The sequence below is a fragment of the Sus scrofa genome, chromosome 18, assembly GCF_000003025.6.
Source record: "Sus scrofa isolate TJ Tabasco breed Duroc chromosome 18, Sscrofa11.1, whole genome shotgun sequence".
In the NCBI taxonomy this organism is placed as follows: domain Eukaryota; kingdom Metazoa; phylum Chordata; class Mammalia; order Artiodactyla; family Suidae; genus Sus; species Sus scrofa.
Genome location: NC_010460.4, coordinates 47,442,656 through 47,466,416, shown reverse-complemented (window position 1 = coordinate 47,466,416; position 23,761 = coordinate 47,442,656). Strand labels below are relative to the sequence as shown.

Here is a 23,761-nt window from a genome sequence, read left to right as displayed (position 1 = left end):
CTCAGCGAAAACAGTGTGTTTACCTTAAAACTGTGGGAGCATATATAACTAGGGCCAAGGGAATTCCGACCCCTCACTTGTCACCGCACCGGCCTGTCCACAGGCGGCACTGGCTCTGCTCCCCAGCCTCGCAGTGTAGGCGTATCTTAAAGTAGGTTATTATAAAGTAGATGATATTCAGCCCCACAGAAATATGCATCAAAACGGTAGAGATCACAGCCTCGATGAGGAATTTGGCATTTTGTAAGTCTGGCCAAACATAAACATCAAAGCAAAAATGCAATGTATAAAAACTGTAAACTCTCCTGTAATAATTTAAAAATCCCATAAAACAGAGATAAATATACTGTCCATGTGAATTATAAGAGAAGCCCTGTCATTCGATAAAGTATACATATGTCCCATAAAAATGCAAATCTGACCTTTTAAAATGGTTGGGTCAGACTAATGAATCAATGTTTAGCAAAGTGCCTTAGAGGGGCTCGAAGGGGTGTTTTCTAAAGGAATAAATCTCAACACTGACAATCAATGATTTAGCTTCTTTCTTTCTGGCTTAAAAAGGCCTCAGGGAATGATTTATCTGGTGTACATGCCCTTTTTTTTTTTTTTTTTTTTTGCTTCTTCTTTTTAGGGCTGCACCTGTAGCATATGGAGGCTCTCAGGCTAGGGGTCAAATCGGTGCCACAGCTGCCAGCCTACGCCACAGCCACAGCAATGCCAGATCTGAGCCACGTCTGTGACCTACACCACAGCTCATGGCAACGCCGGATCCTTAACCCACTGAGCGAGGTCAGGGACTGAACCTGTGTCCTCAGGGATAGTAGTTCATTACCACTGAGCCACAACAGGAATACCATGAAGGGAGTGCTTTAAACCCGGGTCCTCTGACTTCAAATCCAATGCTCTCCTGTGATGCCCCAGCTGTCTCTCTATGGCTGCTCTCAAATCAGGCTCTGGTCCCTCCCCAGGGTCTCTGCACGCCACTGCCATCCCATCTCACGGATATTCAGAAAAGGGATCTTTTGAGTCTGAGCTTTCCAACCTCTCTGAGTCTTACTTCTTTGAAAAGTAAGGTCTGAGGATTCCTCTGGCTTCAAAATGCTGTCCTTCTAACATCTGCTTTCTTTGAATTCCAGCATCAGAGGTGGCAGTCGATGCCAGCCAGTTGGAAAAGATGCTATGAAGCCTTTGATTCATTTTAACATCCATGGAAAGGCATAATTAATTCACAGTTACCCATGTCATCTTCGTTGATGGTACTCTCTCTAAAATCTACCAGAGCAGAGAGTGACAAGCACAGTCTTCCTTGTCCTTGCTTGTAGGGGACTTGGCTGGGTTTCCTTTCTCATTACATCTTAACCTAGGCATAGAAAAGCCTTAGATTCTGACTTTGAGTCTGAACTGATTCAGCCTCGGAGCAGACACTGTCTGTTAGCCTGTTGGCTGAGTCCGCTTTAGACTGACTCGCTAGGACTCTCCTCCATCACTTCCTCTCCCGTCCAATCCGATAAGAGCAATTTCTGATTGGGAAGGTTCCCCAAACATTCAGGAAATGAGTATCTGTGGTTTTTATTGTGCAAGTATTTCTGCGCTTCTTTTTCTAATCCTGAGGTCAATGAATTTCCCTGGTAATTAGGCATTCTTGTAATTTATTTGTATATCTGAGGTCTTTCTTCACCTGACCTAATCTTTTTTTTTTTTTTTTTTTTTTTTTTTTTGTCTTTTTAGGGCCACACCTGCAGCATATGGAGGTTCCCAGGCTAGGGATCAAATCAGAGCTGTAGATGCTGGCCTATACTAATGCCAGATCCAAGCCACATCTGCAAACTAAACCACAGCTGACGGCAATGCTGGACCCTTAACCCATGGAATGAGGCCAGAGATTGAACCTGGGTCCTCATGGATACCAGTCAGATTTGTTTCTGCTGAGCACGATGGGAACTCTGACCTAATCATTTTTGATTCATGCTCTGAGGATGCACTTTACATCAGAGGCACTTGGTAAGGGGAGAAGTGCATAAGTAAAGAGTATATTTCAATATCTGTGCATTTGGTAGGTTTTTTTCTTCTCCAGATTTAGAAAAATGTCCCTTAAACACAGCAGTTCTGCAGCTTTCCAGAGACACAACTACAGAGTCCTCCTAGTTCTGGACCCGTCTCTGACCACGAAGGGCCACTTGTGGAAAAGAGACCAAGCGGCAGGTCAGAGCTACCCAGTGAGTTGAGGGGGGCATTCGTTAACCATTTCCTGATTGCCTGTGTGTCAGGCACTGTCTTAGCCCCTGGGGATACAACAGGTCTTCATCCTCATGGAGCTGACATTTCAGTGCAGGGGTGAGACAGACAAGAAGCAAACAAGCAGAGCATCTACCAGGAGTAACATGTGGAGGGGGATGCGGCAAGGATGGGGTGGAGGGATGCCGAGGGGGAGTGTATCCCAGATGGGGCAGGAGGGGTAGGACCTTTCCAGGGCAAGAGAAACAAGGCAACTAACCACCCACTCAGCTGAGGGAGTGTGTCCAGGTCAGAACACACAGCCGCTGCCCAGGGTTGGCAAATGCTCGGTGTGTTTTAGGAAAAGCCCAAAAGGCCAGTGTGGCTGAAGCCGAGTGAGGGGAAGTGGGAGGGGGCATGATACGGGGCGGGGCGGCGTCCAGGAGGGTTTCGTGGACTGTGAGATTTGATCCCACGTGACTTGGGGAATCCGGAGAGAGATAATCTGGCTGCTGGGTGAGAAACAGGCTATGGAAACAAGAGACTGGTTAATGAGACTACTGCACAAGCCTGGTCATCAATGCCAGGCTCAGTGGCCAGCACCAGCAGCAGAGGCAGTGACATTGGCTGGCTTTGCAAGGAAGACCTTGGGATTTGCTGATGAGTAGCATGTGGATTATAGAAGGAAGCTCTTAAGGATGATGCCAAGGCCCAGTTTTGGGGAAAATACAGTTGCCAATTATTTTCTCTTCCACTAAGTTTAGAGTTAAGCATAGAGTTTTCTTTGATAAACACAATTTCTTTAAAAAAAAAAAGTTAAATAATGACTTGACCTAAAAATGGGAAAGCACTGGTTGAGTCACCTTACAGTTGATTTATTGCCTTTTTTTTTTTTTTTGTCTTTTTGTCTTTTTAGAGCTGCACCCACGGCATATGGAGGTTCCCAGGCTAGGGGTCAAGTCAGAGCCATAGCTGCCAGCCTACAGCACAGCCACAGCAACTCAAAGTCTGAGCAGTGGCAATGCCGGATCCTTAACTCACGGATCGAGGCCAGGGATCGAACTGGCATCCTCATGGATGCCAATCAGTTTCATTAACCACTGAGCCACAAGAATTCCGAGTTTTATTTGAACAGCTTGAATTTCCCCTTGATAAAGTCTTTAAATAAGCTGCCACTTTTATCAGAAGTAAACAACCCTGCCTACTAGTAAATAAAAGGACTCTTGAGAGGGTCAGGTGGGTGTGCAGAGAGGTAGGTGATAGGTATGGTATTTTCAAGTCCAGCCAAGAATGTGTGTTCAGAGTTCTAATGATTAACAGAAAAAGAAGAAGGCTGAGCCAGGAAGCAAAGGAAAAAATACTTCATTTGAATCTCTTACCTTTTAGTAACTTTCAACAACTCTGCTCAGCTTTTCTGTCAGAAACTCAACAGCAGGTGGCTGGGTGGATAATGGTTAAAATGACTCGAACAGTGATCTGACGCCTGAAGCGCCAGGCAATTAGGAAAAGCCACTTTTAGACAATAGCTTAACTGCATATCCTTTAGAGACACCAAGCTTTTCCCAAAGGCACAAAAAAGAAGCAAAGTGAACTGAAATGGATTTCCTCTTTCTTTTATTTTTAGAGCTGCACCCACAGCATATGGAAATTCCCAGGCTAGGGGGCGAACTGGAGCTATAGCCGCCAGCCTACACTACAGCCACAGCCACGTGGGATCTGAGCCACATCTGACCTACACCCCAGCTCACGGCAATACCAGATCCTTAACCCACTGAGAGGGCCCCCATGGACTGAACCTGCATCTTCATGATACTAGTCGGGTTTATTACTCCTGAGCCATGACGGGAACTCCTGAAATGAATTTTCTGAGCCAGCGGGTCCCTGATGAAGCTCCAGCCAGGCAGCCAGAGCATCAGTGAGGGTAACCTACCAGGACCATACTTGGCCCTGCGGAGGGAAAGAAAGTCTTTCCTTCGGAATGTTCCCCTTTCTGGCATACTTGGAAAACCAAGGCTGAATCAGATTTCTTGGCAGAGAGGAAACCCCTCCCTGAGAGGGTGGAACAGTCAGAGGTTAGAACATGAGACTGGAATGTTTATGATTGATTCCTGAACGTTCCTTGTTCACAAAGGCTCCTGGCCAGCCCCCAACGGGAGTGGAGAACAAAGTCCTGCTTGAGTCGGGAGGATGAAAGTTGAAGGGACAAGGACAAGCAAAACCTCAGAGTCTGAACAGTCTACGAAAGGCTGTTTTCACAGGGGCAGCTGATGCCTCTGGCAGCTCTGAGCACAGTAACTAAACCTATGTTAAGAGACACCAAAAAAAGGTGGGGGAGAGAGGATGCTGGGGTGGCAACCGAGGGTGTCAGTGGAGGGGCGCCGGAGCCCAGAGGGGCCAGGCCTCGGGTGCCTCACCTGCCACACGGGGTATGTGAAGACCAAAGAAGACCCCGTACAAATGTGAAAAGCGTAACGCGCCCTGCAGCATGATGCTCGTTAACTGTGACAAGGAACATTCGAACAGCAACTGCTTTCTCCGCTTCCTGACGCCATGAGCCATTTTTAGCCCGAATTTTGGGGTCTTTTAGGTGAGAAATGATGTACTGGGGGCAAGCTTCCATGGAGCTGAACTCTGAAGCAAACTCCCTTTGCCCCTGATGACTCCAAGCCTCCCCACCCCCACCAAAACCACGGGCAACAAAGGCCAAGGGCTTGGAGGAAAAAGAGAGACACCGCTTTCCAAAGCACCTGCCCCTGTGGTCTGGAAAACTCAGTAGAAAAGCTAAAAGTTGGGTACCTTTGTCTCTTTCCATGTCCTTTCAGTTGCAGATAGGATTTCTCTCGGTGTTCTTAGAATAAAATTCCACCTCGAAATACGAATTTAGAGGTCCGGCTCAGTTTATTAGTCATTCAGTAACCCCTACTCATTGCAGAGAGGGGCAAGAAAGCAAAGACGCCCCCGAACTCTGAAAGCTCACACGATGGACAAGGGCAGCGTCACGCTGTTTCCATAATAGACTGTCTCCAGGGCCAGAAGCAGGAAGAGCCAGGCTGGCAGGTTCCAGCGGGAAACGGAACAAACGCTCTGGCGCTCTCCTTAGATGTGTTCCCCGAGAAGGCTTCATGCAGTGGGTGCGCTGGGCGCATAGACAGTAGGGTGGGAGAGGGAGCGCAGGAGGCTGAATCGATGCGTCTCCTCTGGGCCAAAGCCCTCCCAGTCCTGGGGCAGGGGACAGCCTGACACACTGAACTGAAGAGCCAGCTCTCCTTACCTGTGCACTCACTTGATGACTTTGATTTTGGCTTCTCAAGTAATCTGTCTGCAGGGAAAGTATTCCTGGTTGGGCTGCTCTAATGACAGGTCTAATTTTCATAAAAAAGGCATACTGAAGCCTGCTGGTCTATATCTCAGTCTCTCATAAGCTTAGCTAGTGTGACTCTGTCCCTGGAAACTCATCCATCTTGGGATATATTAAAAGAATCAACTATCTGAGGCCATAAGGCTAAATTCCAGACAGGTGAAGTGGCTCCTTCATGACCAGGACTGGTGGTGTTCCCAAGTGAGGCCAGCTGTGAGGACTCCTGGCTGCCTCATGGCTGACTTTCGGTCACAGCCTCACCAAAGACATAAGGTCACCTTCAAACCACCTGATTCAGTAGAGGATGTACAGTATATATTATTTCAGCACTTCTCTAACTGCTCTTAACACTGCATGATGGGAGTTCCTGTCATGGCTCAGCAGTAATGAACTTAACTAGTATCCATGAGGATGCAGGTTTGATCCCTGGCCTCGCTCAGAAGGTTAAGGACCTGGCATTGTGGTGAGCTGTGGTGTAGGTCACAGAGGCAGCTCAGATGCCTCACTACTGTGGCTGTGGCATAGGCCTGCAGCTGCAGCTCTGATTCAACCCCTAGCCTGGGAACTTCCATATGCTGCAAGTGCAACCCTAAAAAGCAAAAACAAACAAACAAAAAACCCAAAAAACAACAGCCCCCCCCACTGTATATCTGCACATTAAAAAGCATTTTAAAAGTTGCTTCTCAACCTAAATGTCCATCAACAGAAGAATGGATAGAGAAGGTATGGTACCTATATACAATGGAATATTATTCGGCCACAAAAAGAATGAAACAATGCCATTTGCAGCAGCATGGATGGACTTAGAGATTATCACAGTGAGTGGTGAAGTCAGTCAGATAAAGACAAATACCGTATGTTATCACCTGTATGTGGAATCTAATATAATTATTAAAAAAGAACTTATTTATAAAACAGAAACAAACTTGCAGATTTCAAAACCAATCCTGTGGTTACCACAGGTGACACCATTAAGGGTAGGGAGGAATTGAGAGGGTGGGAACACCACATACACACCCCTGTATAAAACACATGATTAAGGAAAATCTACTCAATAGTTTGTGATAACCTATGTGGGAAAAGAGAATGGGTATAATTATATGTCTGACTGAATCACCTTGCTGTACACCTAAGACTAATATAACAGTGTAAGTCCACTATACTCCAATTTTAAAAACAAATACATACATAAAAGTTGCTTCTAAATACAAGCGCAGTTGCCAAGTACCAAACGTGCAAGAACTTTAGGTATCAATGAGTTATGTCACCTTGCCTTCCCGCGACCTCGGAGCGAAGCATGCCCACCCTGGTTTCACAGATAAAGAAACAGCCGAGGTTCAGAAAGTTGAAGCAGCTCACACAAGGCCACATACAAAGTGGTGGGGTTAGGATCTGAAAGCGTGTTCACATTACACACCCAGCGTATCCTGTGCTACAAATGACGACCAGATCCCTTTCTTGCTTATTTCCTGGGGATCCACGTCACAGGGCTAAGGGCTAAGCTATGCAAGGCTCTTTCCATCTCCGGGCACAGGCTCCCAGGAGCTCTGCTTTCTCTCCTGGTGCCACCACGGGGATCCGGGAGCAGAACCTGAGCTGGCCCTGCCCCGTCAGGGACACACATGGGACTGCAGCTCAGCTTTCTTTACACAAGCTCACGTTCCTACGCTTTTCTTCTACCTATTCATCCCGCTGTATTCGGAGCTATTTTTGGCCTTTGTGTTTTCACACGAGTGCCTATAATGCCATGGTAACGAAATTATATTTTCATTTCTTCTCGTTCCATTTTAGGTTTAGTATTTAAATAACGTAGCTGAATCTGAATCAGATTATCTTATCCCTTCACCTCCTGATTTAACCCCCTACCTCCCCAAGAGCAGTGATTAATTTCTCATTTTAGCTGCTAACTGGAAAGCTATTGAAAATGTGCTTTGGGATTATTGTGCAATCATTTTCCTTAGAGTTTCAGAGAACCTGGCTCCTAATTTACAGTGAAGCAAGCCACCGTCTTCACAAGTTTCTCCGCCACACCCCCCCTCCCCTCCTGCTCCCATAGCTCAGTCCAGATGCAGAAGGCAGCAAGATTCCAGGAAGAAAATCATGTTTTAGCAGCCCACTCCCTTTCCCTCAGTTTTCTAAGAATCGGGAGGAGACAACTGTGTTGAAGCAATGATGCTTAAGGTTCCCAGACTGACATTTAGAGACAGACAGAGGGTGGATGCGTTCAGGCACTGCTTTAGCCAGATGGGAGAGAACTGGTGTTCGTTTCCAGTCTGTGTGCACTCTATTTTAACTAAATAATTCCTTAGTGACAGATATTTTGGAGATTCCCAACATTCCACCATTGCAAACCATGCAAGCCCCCGCTGCACACTTTATACTTGAAGTAAAAATGCTCTAAGTGCTTTGTAGAGAAGATCTCATTTCTTCATCGCAAAGCCATCCGAGGTCTGTACCGTTATCATCGTCTCCACTTTAAAGAGAAAACTGAAGCGCAGAGAACGGAGGGAACGTGCCCTGAGCTACACCCTAGTGAGGGGTAGAGCTGACCTCTGAATCTATGCTGGCTGACTCCAGAGACACTTTCTTGAATATTATTCTCTGCTGACTCGGATGGGAAGAGCCCCGTGGAACCTCAGGGAACTCAGGTTGCATAAATACACTATATGTCCATCCGGGCACTGGGGGACAGGCGTTCTTGTCTGCCTCCCAGCGCCGGAGCCACTGTGGGATCCCAGCTCCTAGAACAATGCCAGGCACGTGGCACAGGATCAAGAAGTACTTACGGACGGAATGAATAATACACAAGTGAATGATTCCTCTTAAATCGAAATCAAGAATACTGCATCTATTAGGTGCTGCTCATTCTGATGGAGCGCTCATGCTCTAGAAGGATGAGGTCAAGGAGCTGGGGTGCATGCTTCATTTTTTTTTTTTTAATTTTTAGGGCCACACCAGCAGCATATGGAAGTTCCCAGGCTGGGGGTCAAATTGGAGCTATAGCTGCCAGCCTACCCCACAGCCACAGCAACACAGGATCCAAGCCACATCTGTGACCTACACCACAGCACATTCTTAACCTACTGAGCAAGGCCAGGGTTCGAACCTCCATCCTCATAGATACCAGTCGGGTGCATGACTGCTGAGCCACAATGGCAACTCCCCACACTCTAAATCTCTAACTTGCACTTTGGCCAAATGCTTCATGTGTTTTAAGTTTTTTGTTTGTTTTTTAATTAATTTTTTACTAAAGAATGTTGATTTACAATGTCGTGCCAGTTTCTGCTATACAGCAAAGTGAGCTAGCCATATATATAAATATATATGCACACACATTCTTTTTCTATTATCTCCCATTATGGTCTATCCTGAGAGGCTGGATATATAGTTCCCTGTGCTACAGCTTTGTGCTTTTATTTTTTTATTTATTTATTTTTTTGCCTTTTTGTCATTTCTTGGGCCGACATGGAGGTTCCAGGCTAGGGGTTGAATCGAATCCGAGCCGTGTCTGCAACCTACACCACAGCTCCTGGCAACGCCAGATCCTTAACCCACTGAGCAAGGCCAGGGATCGAACCTGCAACCTCATGGCTCCTAGTCAGATTCATTAACCACTGAGCCACGACAGGAACTCCTACAGCTTCGTGCTTTGAACCTCCCTCTCCACCACGACTTCCAACAGAAAGGGCTCTGACGATGCACCCAGCCAAGCGAGCCTCGGCCTTGCTAGCACCGTGACCCCATGGGTGGTGGCTCGGTTTCCGTGGAAGGAAGCTGATCCCTCTCTTTCTGAGTAAAAGCTCTGTCATTATCTTGGTTGCTTTGAAGCCAGTGAAAGCGGGGAAATAAATATTTCAAAAGCACATTTAATGAGAGGCATGAGCACCTCCAGCCAACAAACAAAAAGGGTGAATGCCCACCTGCTCTGAAAAGAACTGGAAGCCCTTGTCCTCGCGAATACACTCATACGTTTCTCCAAGAACCGGATTAAAGGGCTTGCTCCCGGCTCGGAAGTAGCTGGATGCGTAGGCTGACACGGCGAAGGCGGCCACGTAGACCTGGGGAGAGGCATGAGACCCGGGTTATTTCGGACACCAAGACACTGACGTTTCGCAAAGGCATGGATAAAGGAAAACCTCTCCTTTTCTCTTTCTGGTTTATCTGGAAAAGCCAAAGATTTGTCTCTGGCCGATAGGCACCCAAACCGACTTTGTTTTCAAGTGGCAGTTTTCAATAATGTCCATTCTGGCCAGAGACAAATGAACCAGACCTTCTCAAACTGTCCATTGGGCTGGATGCCTGCAAGTGGGCAGAAGCTTTCAAGATGATGTCAGCACCTCTAAACCAGACGCTGTCTGAGAATCCTGATGTTGTGCGAAGGCTTTTAAGGAGGAGGGGGAGGAAGAGCATTAAAAAAGCCAAACTCTCCTCCAAATTCAAGAATAAGCATCCTTAGTTTAACCACTCACAATGTGGTATCGCAGAAACCAAAAAATTCATTTCGACGGAAGAAAATCGGTGGGAGTCTTTTCCTGAGCCTGGGCAACAAGCCATGACACAGAGCACAGCGCCTTTTAGAGGTTCTGCTTTGCGGGGAGGAAAAAGGAAAACTTGAGAAGGGAAGGGAAGGAAAAAGCCGAGGTGAACATGAAATGAACAAAATCCTTTAATGGCCTGGCTCTGAGGGCGTCTGCATTTCCCACGGTTCTCCTTTCAGAGCCAATGAGACTCAGAACAGGCACGCCTCCTGTTCTCGTATTTTCCATTTCTGTGCTTCGCAGACGTTGTGTTTTTTAATAAACTGAAGATTGGCGGCAACCCTGTGTCAAGTCTACTGGTGCCATTTTTCCAACGGTATTTGCTCACTTTGGGTCTCTCTGTCATGTTTTGATAATTCTGGTATTGTTGCAAACTTCTGCATCATTATTATGTTCGTTATGCTGATCTGTGATCAGTGACCTTTGATGGTACCGCTACCACTTACCGAAGGCTCAGATGAGAATTTTTTAGCGATAAAGTATTTTTTTAATTATACATTAATGGGTTTTTTTTGACATAATACTGTTGTACACATAAGAGACTACAGCACAGTGTAAACATAACTTTTGATGCACTAGGAAACCAAAAAATTCATGACTCACTTTAGTGCGATATTTGCTTTATTGCAGCGGTTTGGGACCAAATCCACAATATCTCCGAGGTGTGTCTGTATTCTTTGTCTTTTGGGGGGGGGGGGCAAAAAATTAAGCCTAAGTAGCAATAACAAATTTTCCTTTCTAATACTCAGTAATAATCTCAATGTTTCCTCATCTCAGTTCACTTCGTGAAGTTTCTTATACTAGAAAAAAAAGCTGCGTGCCTTTCATAAATGTCCACTATCCACATAAATTTCCTTAGCCCTTTGCAAACTGGACCTACTTTACTACCTCACATGAGAGTGTTCAGAACACTCTAGAGAAGCTGCAGAGCTTATAAAAGTCAATTCACTGTGCTCGACTCAGTCTGCTCTTGAAACCTGGGTATCTGTTCTCCCCTCTGCTTCCTCAGATGTCTGCTACCTGTTAAACAGCAAGGTCACTCGTCTATATGGGATGCTGAGTCAACCCTGATGCACCTGCAGAATTTAAAATATAGCAACGTACAGGAGAACCTGGAGTTCCCGTTGTGACTCAGCAGGTTAAGAACCTCACACAAGGTCCATGAGGATGTGGGTTCAATCCCTGGCCTCCCTCAGTGGGTTAAGGATCTGGCATGGCTGTGGCTGTGGTGCAGGCTGGCAGCTGCAGCTCTGATTGGACCCCTAGCCTGGGAATTTCCATATGCCATGGGTGTGGCTCTAAAAAGGAGAATAAAAAGAAAAAGAGAAAAAAGAATCTGGTATCATTTATGATGCCGGAGCACAACGGATAGAGGGAGAAGGCCAAACCAGGCATCCTCCTGTGGCTGCCAACATGAGAGAGTCTGCACGGCTGTGAGCAGGCCCTCCTACTCAGAGCAGAGAACACAATCCATGGGCTAGGCTCCTCCCCAGTGCTCTCCTGTGCTTCCTCGTTATTGGTGCTGGAAAGCGAAGCCTGTCCTCAAAGCTCTTCTCAAGGTCAATGACACCAAAATCCATTGGCTGACAGCCTGAACTGCTACAGGAATGAAACACCTTTAAGAAGGGCTTCCTCTGCAAAGTCAATCCTTTTCTTTAAAGAAAACTGCGGTCCACCCATGTTAACTTTTCATATTTGCCTTGGAAACTATTTGCCTCCTTTTGTTCACGGAAATTCTCTGGGGAAGATAACAAGATAAAAAAAATAAACTGTTTGTCTCTCCTCCTCTTACTATCACTGTATCAAGAAAGAGAATCTCTTGGATGGGAGAAGCCTCTGGGGACTGTGTGGGATGAGATGGGTGTCTGTCTCAGCCCGTAGTTAAGATTCCCTCTTAATCCTCAAATTGCTCCAGAAATGGAAGTTTTAATGGGTCTACCCTGCAGAACACATACAAGTTAGAAAACAGTGGTGTCCTCCATCAATGAGGAGAGGCATGGCTGGGTCCCTGAGGCTAAACAGGTGTGAGGAAGCGAAAAGAGGCAGAGCGAGTCCCCTTTGTGGCGAGGCGGAAATGAACCTGACTAGGAACCACGAGGTTGCAGGTTCGATCCCTGGCCTCGCTCAGTGGGTTAAGGATCCGGCATTGCGGTGAGCTATGGTGTAGGCCAGCGGCTACAGCTCCCATTCGACCCCTAGCCTGGGAACCTCCATATGCCGTGGGTGTGGCCCTAAAAAGCAAAAAAAAAAAAAAAAATGAAAAATAAAAAAAGCAAGAGACATTCTGTTTGAAGAACAAACAGCCACAGTCATAGAAAGAGCTGATTTGGTCACTGTCTCGCCACTAAGGTCTCCCTACCTCCATCCCCACAGGACAGGGGAAGGCGAGAAATACCTCAAGGCCCCTTTGTTGGACGCCCCGTCGCCTGATTGAAACTGAGGCTGTGTAGAGGAACAGAAGGTTAATTTTTCTAGGATGAGGGTTTTTTGTTTTGTTTTGTTTTTTAACTTAACTCTATAAAATAAGTGGGGGGAGTTCCCATTGTGGCTCCGTGGTAACGAAACCAACTAGTATCCATGAGGACATGGGTCCGACCCCTGGCCTTGCTCAGTGGGTTAGGGATCTGGCATTGCCATGAGCTGTGGTGTAGGTTGCAGATGTGGCTTGGATCCCGTGTTGCTGTGACTATGGTGTAGGCCAGCAGTTACAGCTCCAATTCGTTCCCTAGCCTGTGAACTTCCATGTGTCACAGGTGTGGCCCTGAAAAGACAAAACAAAAACACAACAACAACAAAAAAAAAGTGGGGGAGAGAAGAATCTTTCTGATGTGAGAATCTCTTCCATGAATGAAAGGTATTTTCTAAAAATTTAGGCGCTGACAGAACAATTACAAAAATAAAGAAAAACGTTCTCAAAGGAAAATTACCCTGGATGGAAAAAAACAAAAACACCCCAACCAACCCCCCCATGACCAAAACAAAAAAAAGCCAGTTCAAAAAACTAAATCCTATCCACGCTGGGTCATAAAAATAAACACTCAGATAGCCCTCAAGACATGTTTTCCCAGCCAGGCATTATCAGAACCATCACATGGAAGGTTCTGGAGAAAGAGGAAACCCCCAAACCACAGAGCAGAACGGCCCCAGGCTGCAGCTGTCACAGCGAAGCTGCCTCCAAATGGTAAAAGTCAGGACAAAGGGACGGGAAACAGCCAGGCAGGGGGGAACCAGGGGTCACTGGGAAAGTCACCCATCTGATGGGCAATCGTGATGGGAACCAGAGGGACAGGGGCCCTGGCTGGGCCCGTCCGAGCTCTGTCGGGCCCTGGGACCGGCCTCTGGCTCAGGGGTGGGGGCCGGTGCTCAGGCGGCAGGTGCCATGCTCACCATCCTCTCCAGGGCGCTGGGCATCTGGGCGGCCTGGTCCAGGAGCTCGCTGTACTCCAGCTCCTCGCAGAGCCTCTGCAGCGTGTTGAGAGGCTCGTTGAGCTCCACCGGCATGGCCACCTTCGACAGGTCCTTGCCGATGTTATTTCGCAGGATGTTCCACAAGCTGATGTTACTGGAATTGGGGCAGGGCGCCGGCAAGCAGGTCCTTCTTTGGGACTTGGCCTCCCCCCCACGTTCGAGAACAGGCCCTGAAAGGGAAATAAGCCTGGTTGCCTTCTAAGAATTTTCACTTCATTATTAGAAAGGAAAGAAAAATCCACAAATAAAACCTTACCGAGCAGGTACCCCATGATACTATCAATCTCAGCTATCCAGATGAGGCCTGCAAGTCAGCCGAACATAAAAAGAATTCCGAGCAGCGAAACCAAGTCCCCCAAATGACAAGCCCTCAAACTGGTGGACTTTGTTTACAGAGAGCTCTGCACGTTGCTATTCAGAAGTCGGTTCCTTGCAGCTTTTCGGCACTTAGAATACAATGGGAAACTGAATTGCTCTGCCCAGAGCAGGTTACTTTTAAACACTTTTTTAAAAAAACACTTCAAGTTCTGATAACAAAATTTTAAACGCCTTTGAAAAATCTGTTACAAATTCTGACACAACAGCTGCGTTTATTACAGGAAAATGATAAAGGAAATAAAAGTCATACCTTATCCCAGAAAGAATAGCCATTTATACTTTGGAATATTTTCATTTAGCGTTTTCCCCACATAGCTCACAAGGTTTGTACAGCTTAATGTCCTGCGTAATCAGTTACCCAAGTTGTTTTTGCAGGCTATTGAAAATTCTTCTAAAATAACTATAAAAAAAAAATGCCATGCTATGGCTAAGCCATAACTTACTGAATCATTCATCTACTGTTAGACTTTCAGATTTGTTTCAATGTCTTACCATGATGTAAAAAAAAAAAAAAAAAAAAAGAGTGAATATTCCTGGTCTTCGATATTTGATTATGTCTCTGAATATTTTCTAAGGTTATATAAAGGTTGAAGACTACAGACATTTTTAGACTTTGAATTCATATGATCTGCTCTTCCCAAAGGCTGTATCACTTTCCCAAGTATCAGCAGCATTTGCCAGTGTCTATGTTCTGAGGCCCCTCCAGGCTTGTCAGCATTTGTTTTGAAGTCCTGGCAAACTGTTAGGTGGCCAGTGCTATCTCCTTGTTCTAACTCACACTTGAAAACTCCTAGTTTGTCTTGGAATGCTTTCACGAATATTTCTTTTTTGAATTGTCTTTCCTATTTATATAATTAGGACATACTCTTTTTTTTTCTTTATTCTTTAGCTTTTTGTCTTTTTAGGGCTGCATTCACGGCATAGGGAGGTTCCCAGGTGAGGGGTCGAATAGGAGCTGTAGCTGCCGGCCAACACCACAGCCACAGCAACACCGGATCCTTAACCCACTGAGCAAGGCCAGGGATTGAACCTGCATCCTCATGGCTGCCAGGCAGATGTGTTTCCGCTGAGCCATGACAGGAACTCCAAGACGCACTCTTTTGTTTTTATATTTGTTTTCCAATTTAACCCCCTTTCGACATTTACCTTTAAATTGGATCTGCGCAGGGTTGTTTTTGTTTGTTTGTTTGTTTGTTTTTGATGAATGAAACATTGACCTTTGAGGTATTTACATTGATTTTTTTACCGTTTCATTGCCTCATGCTCTGAAATCCCTTTCCACCCCAACTTAGCCTGTTTTCAAAGGAAGTCTTTGGCATTAAATCAGCATATGAGAAAGTGGGGTTTTATCATAAAGCCAATCATTCTGAACAATGAGTCTGCTTTGATAAACAGGAGAATATGAAACTGGGGTCACATCGTGAAGTTTCATGTTAATCTAAGCATCCAATTAAATCCTGGGTTTAATTGCTGAACATGGGCAAAAATCTGATTTACACAAGTAACCAGCTACAAATGATAACAGTCTTTAAAAACAGCTGTCCATGTAATCTCAAAAGACTTTCTTTGATTACACTAATCCTTTTTTTTTTTTTTTTGGCTTTTTGCCTTTTCTAGGCATATGGAGGTTCCCAGGCTAGGGGGCCAATCAGAGCCACAGCCGCCAGCCTATGCCACAGCCAAAGCAACACGGGATCCAAACTGCATGTGCGACCTACACCACAGCTCACAGCAACGCCGGATCCCTAACCCACTGAGCAAGGCCAGGGATCGAACCCGCAACCTCATGGTTCCTGGTCGGATTCGTTAACCACTGCACCACGACGGGAATTCCTACACTAATCTAAATTTTGAAAGACTACCATACTATCACTAATAATAAAGGCTAAGATATATGTAGCTTTTACTCTGTGATAGTATTCCAAGAATCTGGCATATATTGTCTCATCTCTTCTCGGTAACAACCTCTTGAAGTAAACAGTATTATGATCCCCACTTTACAGATGAAGTCACCGAGGCACAGAGAAATTAAGTAACTTGTTCTAGAACACATGACCATTGAGTGGCAGGGCTGGGCTTGAGGAAATCTGGCCCGAGTCTCTATTCCTAATCACGGCACCTCAACACAGCACCCACCACAGTCACGGATTCTAACATGTGCCTACTGACGTGAAGGGGCCGAGAAATGAACAGGCTTATTCTACATACCTAGCATTTACTACAGGCTCAGAGAAATTCCAGTGTGATAATTTATTAAGACCTTGATCCAATCCTCTTTCCTTCTATGGGCAATACTGTGTCCTGGGATGCACAGGTTATTTTTACACACAGTTTTCTCAGTGGTGCACTGGTGTGTAGAAATCTAACCTTCCAAATACTGCTGGGTTTGGGCCAGTGTTTGTTCAAGCTAAGGACATACTGGTCTGAAATCTAGCAAAACGGCTGTGGAATAAGAAAGAGAGAGAACCAGCCTTCACCTCTTACACTGTTTTCCAGGCTGGCGTCCTCAGGTCTTAGGCTTGGAGGCAAGTCCTCTGTGCCCAGCTGGGACCTCTGAACCATCCATCAACCGCGTTCCCCTTGGCCCTCTCTCTAAGGCCCCGAATAGAAGGACCTCAGCACCTGTCCATCTTCCTCCTCCACAGGAGGGCTTCCCATCTATTGAGAGTGCTGCTTGCCAAGGGCATAAGTGATGCCTCATTTCTTTTTATTTGTCTCCTTGTTTTTCTGGAAAGACATGTAGCACACGCACTTGCTCCTGTATTACTGGTTTTCGCCTTCGAATCACTCCTTCTCAGACTTTTCCTTCAAAAGGTTCATCTCTCCAGAAACAATTCAAGAAAGATACAGTGTTACGAGATTCTGACTTCCAGCAGGTGAGGTGCTGAAAGGATGCTCTTCCAGAGGACAGGGCAGTTACGGCCTTTTCTGCGGTCCCCCAGAGAGTAGGCGCTTTGGCCTTCAGATACGAACTCATCATCGTAAGTGTCTTTCACACACACTTGCTGAAATATCAAGTAGGACCTCGCGTGGTCCTTGTGCTCCATTTACATATCAAAACAGGTGGTGTTCTGGCACAGACAAACCTGGACACCCCAAAGCACACCAAGCACCAAGGCTGTACTTGATGCTACAGTAGAGAACTGTCCCTCATGTCACCTTCCTAAAGAGGCTTAAGTCTGCTTACTCAACCCCTACAGGAGAGCTGTTTGGAAATGGCAGGCACTCTGGGTACCCCATCGTTCCAGCTAACATTTCCTGGGCATCATTTTCACCCTTGGGATCAACTGGTACTAAAGGGACATCTTAGAATACCTTAACCCCTACCCTTAAGGAAGGAGCAGTTTGATACTTTCAAATGCGTTATCTTGAAGAATCTGAAGCTAAATTACCACGTAGACCTAAACTTTTATATCTTATAGAAAAAAACCATTAGACATCTAAAGGCAAAAAGATATAGAGTTTGATATATTTGCAGGGAGAATGTTTGTTCATGTTAGGAATCTGTTGCATTGATTTTTGATATTTAGATGACAATTGATAGACACTTACTTTCAAAACAGAAATTTGCTCAGGCAGATACATTTATTTGAATGAATATATTTTTCACAGGTGAGTGCTGTGTCCCCCCCGAGATTAGAAAAACCTCCAGGCTGGGGATCACGCCTTAAGTTTCTGATGTAGACCTCATGAAGTTCTCTGTTGGCAGCAGGTACTCTGCAAATGCTTACAAGTATTCTGTAAAGACTCAAACACTTAGAGATCAAATAACTGAACTCTTACCCAAAGTCTGTCTCTCATTATCTAAATCATTACTGAGATTGTCTAAGGAAAGGTTGTCACTTATGTCACTGACATACGAATCATCTTCCGAAATCTACAGGAAAGAAGAAATAATATATATTAGAGTAGGCGCGCCAGGTTTCATAAAACTTTTACTTCAAATGATCAAACATTTTAAATCCCACATTATAAACCTACAGAAATAATTCTGAATGCTGTTTTCATAAAGCCCATATACCAGTCTGCCTAGGAGGAGTTCCCAGAAAATATCAATTATTAAAATTCTTATGCATGCTGGACTCCTTCTCACAAGGAAGACACAAGTAAACTACAGATTTTAGTTATTATAAAAATTCTTATTTGGACTGCATTTTCAGAATTTGTTGGTGTTTAAGTAGAAGGAGTTGCAAATTGGCTTTGGACAACTTATGAAAAAAAACTCTTCTATGGGAATTAACAGATAAACAATATTAGTACTTCTGAACTGAAGGGGTAAAATTATCAGTACACATATCAGAGCATAACTACACATTAATTATAATAATCATATTTGAATATTATAACAATAATTATGTATTATAAATTACTATAGAGCAAATTCAATGATAAAAATATATATATAACGCTAGCTTCTGGCCCTGTAGTGGAAATAACACATTATCAAACAGCTAATAGTCAAAATCACTAACCTAATAGTCAAAATCACTAACCTGGAATTGAAGTGGTATAACAAGTCTAGTAACAGACACCAGGACAGGCCCAACACCTACTTTGCATAACCTTTTTTTTCCCTAAGATCACGTAGCCTTTTGTGGTTTTTGGAGTATAAATTATAAAAAAAATCCACAGAACATAATGATAAAAAGGGGACACTGAACTTAGTGTTTCTAAATATGGGTATTTAGGAGTTCCCGTTGTGGCTCAGAGGTAACAAACCTGACTAGTATCCATGAGGATGTGGGTTCGATCCCTGGCCTTGCTCAGTGGGTTAAGGATCTGGCATTGCCGTGAGCTGTGGGGTAGGTCGCAGATGCGGCTTGGATCCTGTGTTGCTGTGGCTGTGGCGTAGGCCAGCAGCTGTAGCTCCGATTGGACCCCTAGCCTGGGAACCTCCGCATGCTGCATGTGAGCCCTAAAAGGTAAAGTAAATGAATGAATGAATAAATAAATAAATAAGGGTATTTATTGACTGGATAAAGCAACAAAGGAGACTTTCAAGGCACCTAACTGAAAACAGTGCTCAAACCTCATTTTCCGAAGAGCTTGGAGACAACAGAACTTCCTGTGCATCAAAAAACTCTGAGAGGGAGTCAGTGATGGAGAGTCGGCTTTCGTTGGAAAGCTGATGGACCAGAGCTCGACTGTCTTCTCTGGAGTTTTCCTATTTGAAACACAAAACCAAAAAATGCATCTATTTAGAAACAGTCTCCAGAGACACAAAATAAGCAACTGATTCAGTTGCACGGATACCCAAGGCTCGGGCAAACGAGCAGCTCAAAGCAGAGGGCAGCTCTGAAGTTGAGGAAAAGCAAGCCTGACACAAAACACAGTGCAAAGCAAAGATCTCTCCCAAACAGGCACCCTGCCTGCAGGCGCTACCATGGCTCAGGCACACATAACAAATTTCAGGGCAAAAAAAAAAAAACCAAAAAAGAGACAGTGCAGGGCAGGTATTGTTCCATTTAAGAGGGGAAAAATTCCAGTGCTGTCTGATTCATATCCTCTTATTCTCTCCCACTGCAGGATGTTTCTTTTCAACCTGAAATTTCCTCTGAATTGTACTGAATGCATGTCCTTGCATGGCTGGTTCAGAGCAACCAACCCAGCTCTCCTCTGGCCCAATTCTCTTGCAGCGGCTGGTGTGCTGTTCCCGAGGCATCTCTCAACAAATACAGTGTGTTTTGGTTCAGAAGCGCCCCTGCTGGCAGATCATTCATTATTCATGGATGAATGAGATAAGTTCTCTTTTGTCTCCCTCTAACCACACCGACTCTTCAAGGGAAGGAAATCTCCAAGCCTGTATAGTATTTTCTCCTCTTGCTGGCCCTCCACGAGCTGCGTCCCTGAGGCTGGACTTCTCTTCTGGGAAGGACCTCCGTCCTGTGGGGATGTGTTTTCTATGCCATTGCAAGTGAAAATTCAATTCAGTTCAACTCAAGAAATGGAGCCACTGCTGTATGCTGGCCACGGCGCGATCTGATGATGAAGGAGACAAGGATTCTGGCCTGAAGGACGGGGCAGAGGATGCAGCCAACACACATAAGACTGGGGAGCAGAGAGCCCTGCAGAAGCGCAGAGGAAGAAGACTGATTCTATTCGGGCGCTTGCATTGGGAGGGCAGGGAGGGCTTCCCAGAAGAGGCGACACCTGCCTAGACCTTGAGAAGTAAGAATGGATTCAGGACAAGATGACTCAATTCCTTTGAATCAGACTATTGCCTGAGCTTCCTGTCAGCTAGCCTTTCTCACTGGGCTGCAGAGGGAGCTGCTTCTACATCCTTATACATCAGATAAATGAGTCCCAGCGTAACTGGGGGAGCAAAAGTTAAAGCAGATTTTGTCTTTCCCAAAAAGAAGTTTTATGAGTGCAGGACACACTCCTCAGACTCATAAACAAGTTAGACCTAGGATGGGGGTGTTACAACAGGAGGGCCAGCAGACGTTCATAATTAATAAAGGTCAAATGGTCTATTTATGGAATGTTTACTTCAGGAAACTTTTTTTTTCTTTCCTTCTTTTTTTTTTTTTTTTTTTTTTTCAGCCACACCTTTGGCATATGGAAGTTCCCAGGCTAGGGGTCGAATTGGAGCTGCAGCTGCTGACCTACGCCACAGCCACGGCAACACTGGATCTGAGCCACATCTGCATCCGACAGCTCACTTCACGGCAACACTGGATCCTTAACCCACTGAGCAAGGCGAGGGATTGAACCTGCATCCTCACAGGCACTATGTCAGGTTCTTAACCCACTGAGCCACAAGAGGAACTCCCAGGAACACATCTAAACGTGTATCCTTTCCTCTCTTGGCCAAAGTATTCATTGAACGATGCTATCCATTCTAATAGCTACGCAACCTTCTGAAAAGCAGGCTTCTCCATCCTAACAAAGAAACGGATCACTTCAGGATCTATAAATAAGCATCACGGGAGTTCCCGTCGTGGCGCAGTGGTTAACGAATCCGACTAGGAACCAGGAGGTCGCGGGTTCGGTCCCTGCCCTTGCTCAGTGGGTTAACGATCCGGTGTTGCCGTGAGCTGTGGTGTAGGTTGCAGACGCGGCTCGGATCCCACGTTGCTGTGGCTCTGACCTAGGCCGTAGGCCGGTGGCTGCAGCTCTGATTCAACCCCTAGCCTGGGAACCCCCATATGCCGTGGGAGTGGCCCAAGAAATAGCAAAAAAAAAAAAAAAAAAAAAAAAAAAAGCATCACGGCGGCCTCCTTTAAAGAAAAGGTCTCTCTCTGAAGAGAAGACAGAGTAGTGAAGAGCTGAGCTGAGTGAAACAACAGATCTGTCCTGTTTCTTTGCTGTGCCGTGGCCACATGAGACTCTAATGATTTATTTACTTGCTCATTAACTTATTAATAGTCACACTGGCTCTTTATCTTCTTCCTAGGCGGACAGGTCAGAAGGATTTCTTGGCTGATCGATACTAAAAATAACACACCTGGCCCTAGCCCTTTCTGCTGTTCTGTTAATCCCACAACTTCCTATTGATACCCTCTGAAAACCCAGTGGGACCACAGGAGCCCGCAGCCCAGCATCCTGCACACCCTGGGACCTCATGTATTAACATTTTAATCTAGTCAATTCAATTCAGTCATAATCCCTTACGTTTGTAAGGCATGAAGTGTTATTTTTTACATTATGAGAAGATTAACAGAGAAAAGGGAGAGAAAGGAACACTTACAATCCCACCCCATAAAACCGCTATAAGCATTTTGACACATTTCTCTCCAATTCTTTTTTATATACGACTTCGCTTTGTTTTGAAATAATTGTTATCTATCTATCCATCATCACAAACATCTTCCAAACAACCCTGCACCATACTTTTTTAGATTAACATTTTGTTCTGAGGATATAGGTCATATGTGTTCAAAATTGAAAATAACAAAAGAGGCAATTTAAAAAAAATACCACTAAAGTCCATTATCCAGATATGGCCCCTATTAACCCATCAGTGTCTTTTATTGTATTAAAATATTTGTGTATACGTGTTTTGTTGTCGTTGTTGTCTTTTTAGGGTCACACCCGAGGCATGTGCAAGTTCCCAGGCTAGGGGTCGAATTGGAGCTGTAGCTGCCGGCCTACACCACAGCCACAGCAACACCAGATTTGAGCCTCGTCTGCAACCTACGCCACAGCTCACAGTAACAGGGGACCCTTAACCCACTGAGTGGGGCCAGGGATCGAACCCACATCCTCATGGATACTAGTCGGGTTCATTACCACTAAGCCACGAGGGGAACTCCTAGATTAACAAGAAAACCTTTGTTTTCTCTACATCTGTAAGGCCACTGAATAACATAATTTAGAAAACGTTTGTTCTCCTCTGTTTCAATTTGCATTTCTTCATTAAGAATTACGTTGAGCATTTTGTCCTTTTTAAAAAACAACAGCTGTAGAGATTTTAACTCTGGGGGAGCCTCGGTCAGGAGGCACGGCACCTCCCTCTGCAGTTCTCTGTCCCTTCCTGTGAATTGCTAAGCATTACAATATAAAAAGTTTAAAAAACTATCTGTATTTTATATTTTTTGGTGAATTGTATCTTCCCATTTTTTTGTTGTTGTGTCAAGTTGTTTGCTCTTATTTATTATCTGCATGTTAAAGATATTATCACTTACTTAGCATTATCTACATCTGTCGTTTTTACTGAAAGCATTTTTCCTAGACAAAACAACCCCTGGCCTGGGAACCCGGGTGCAGCCATAAAAGGAAAAAAAAAATCCTAAATCTAGTCTTTTGCAATTTTTTTTTCTATTGCTTACATATTTAGGAAGTCCTCTCTGGTCATTTGATAAATATTGATATCAATATTTTTCAGTTTGAATTTTTATATTTAATTCTAGTTCACAAGTGATTCATTCATTCATACTGATTCATTTTCGTGTGCAATAGTAAGATTTAAACTGCTCTCCAAATTGCTGTTGAGCTAAGCCCACCTCACTTCTTGAAAAATCCATCTTTCCCATTGATTTTTGAGCCTCCTCTATCATACACTTCATTCTTTCATATATAAAACGGTGTTATGTCTGAGATAGTTATTCCATCCCATTTTTACCCCATCAGCAATGTATCTTCATGAGTGGAGCTTCATGTGTTTACTTCTTGGCTTGGCAATCTCTTTAGCACACAGCAGTGTGAGGCTGCAGAGAAACAAAAGGGCTTGGGACTCATTAGAACTGGACTTAAATTCCAACTCTCAGGAGTTGCCATTGTGGCTCAGCAGGTTAAGAACTCAAGTAGTATCCATGAGGATGTAGGTTCAATCCCTGGCCTCACTCAGTGGGTTAAAGATCTGGCATTGCCACAAGCTGTAGTATATGTCACAGACACAACTCAGATCCGGTGTTGCTGTGGCGTAGGTGGCACCTGCAGCTTCAATTCGACCCCCAGCCTGGGAATTTCCATATACTGTAGGTGCAGCCATAAAAACAAAATAAATAAAGAAATAAATAATAAATTAAATAAAATAAAAAATCCCAACTCTAGCCTTTACTATGTGCCCTGAAGGAAGTTATTTAACCTCTCTGGGCTTTAGTTTCTTGTCTCTAAAATGAAGCGGTCATCACCTGTCTCACAGAGTCGGGGGTAGAATTTTGTGAGATCATGCATTCAAGTGCGCATGGAATACAGCAAACAGGTGAGTAGAAGAATCAAGTTCCTTCCTGTTTTAGATTTTTCTTTCAAGTTCTTGCTTATCTAGTCTCTTAGACTTGAGATTTAGTCTGATATTATTCCCAAAGTCACTGGGCCTTTCACTTGGAATCTAAAATAATATAAAATAATCTAAGAAGACATA

The 23,761-nt window shown here is 44.8% G+C and overlaps 1 protein-coding gene across 6 annotated transcripts in view; it reads right to left on the bottom strand.

Annotated features, from left to right (window-relative positions):
* OSBPL3 (oxysterol binding protein like 3) overlaps positions 1 to 23,761 on the bottom strand; it is a 192,946-nt gene that overhangs the window by 24,832 nt on the left and 144,353 nt on the right. For all 6 annotated transcript variants that reach the window (XM_021079019.1, XM_021079020.1, XM_021079018.1 and 3 more), the window contains 4 exons: positions 18,986 to 19,120; positions 17,740 to 17,833; positions 13,498 to 13,748; positions 9,493 to 9,630 (listed from right to left, as the gene is read on the bottom strand). In XM_021079019.1, coding sequence (XP_020934678.1) covers positions 9,493 to 9,630; positions 13,498 to 13,748; positions 17,740 to 17,833; positions 18,986 to 19,120 — 618 coding nt within the window. The remainder of the gene's footprint in view (positions 1 to 9,492; positions 9,631 to 13,497; positions 13,749 to 17,739; positions 17,834 to 18,985; positions 19,121 to 23,761) is intronic.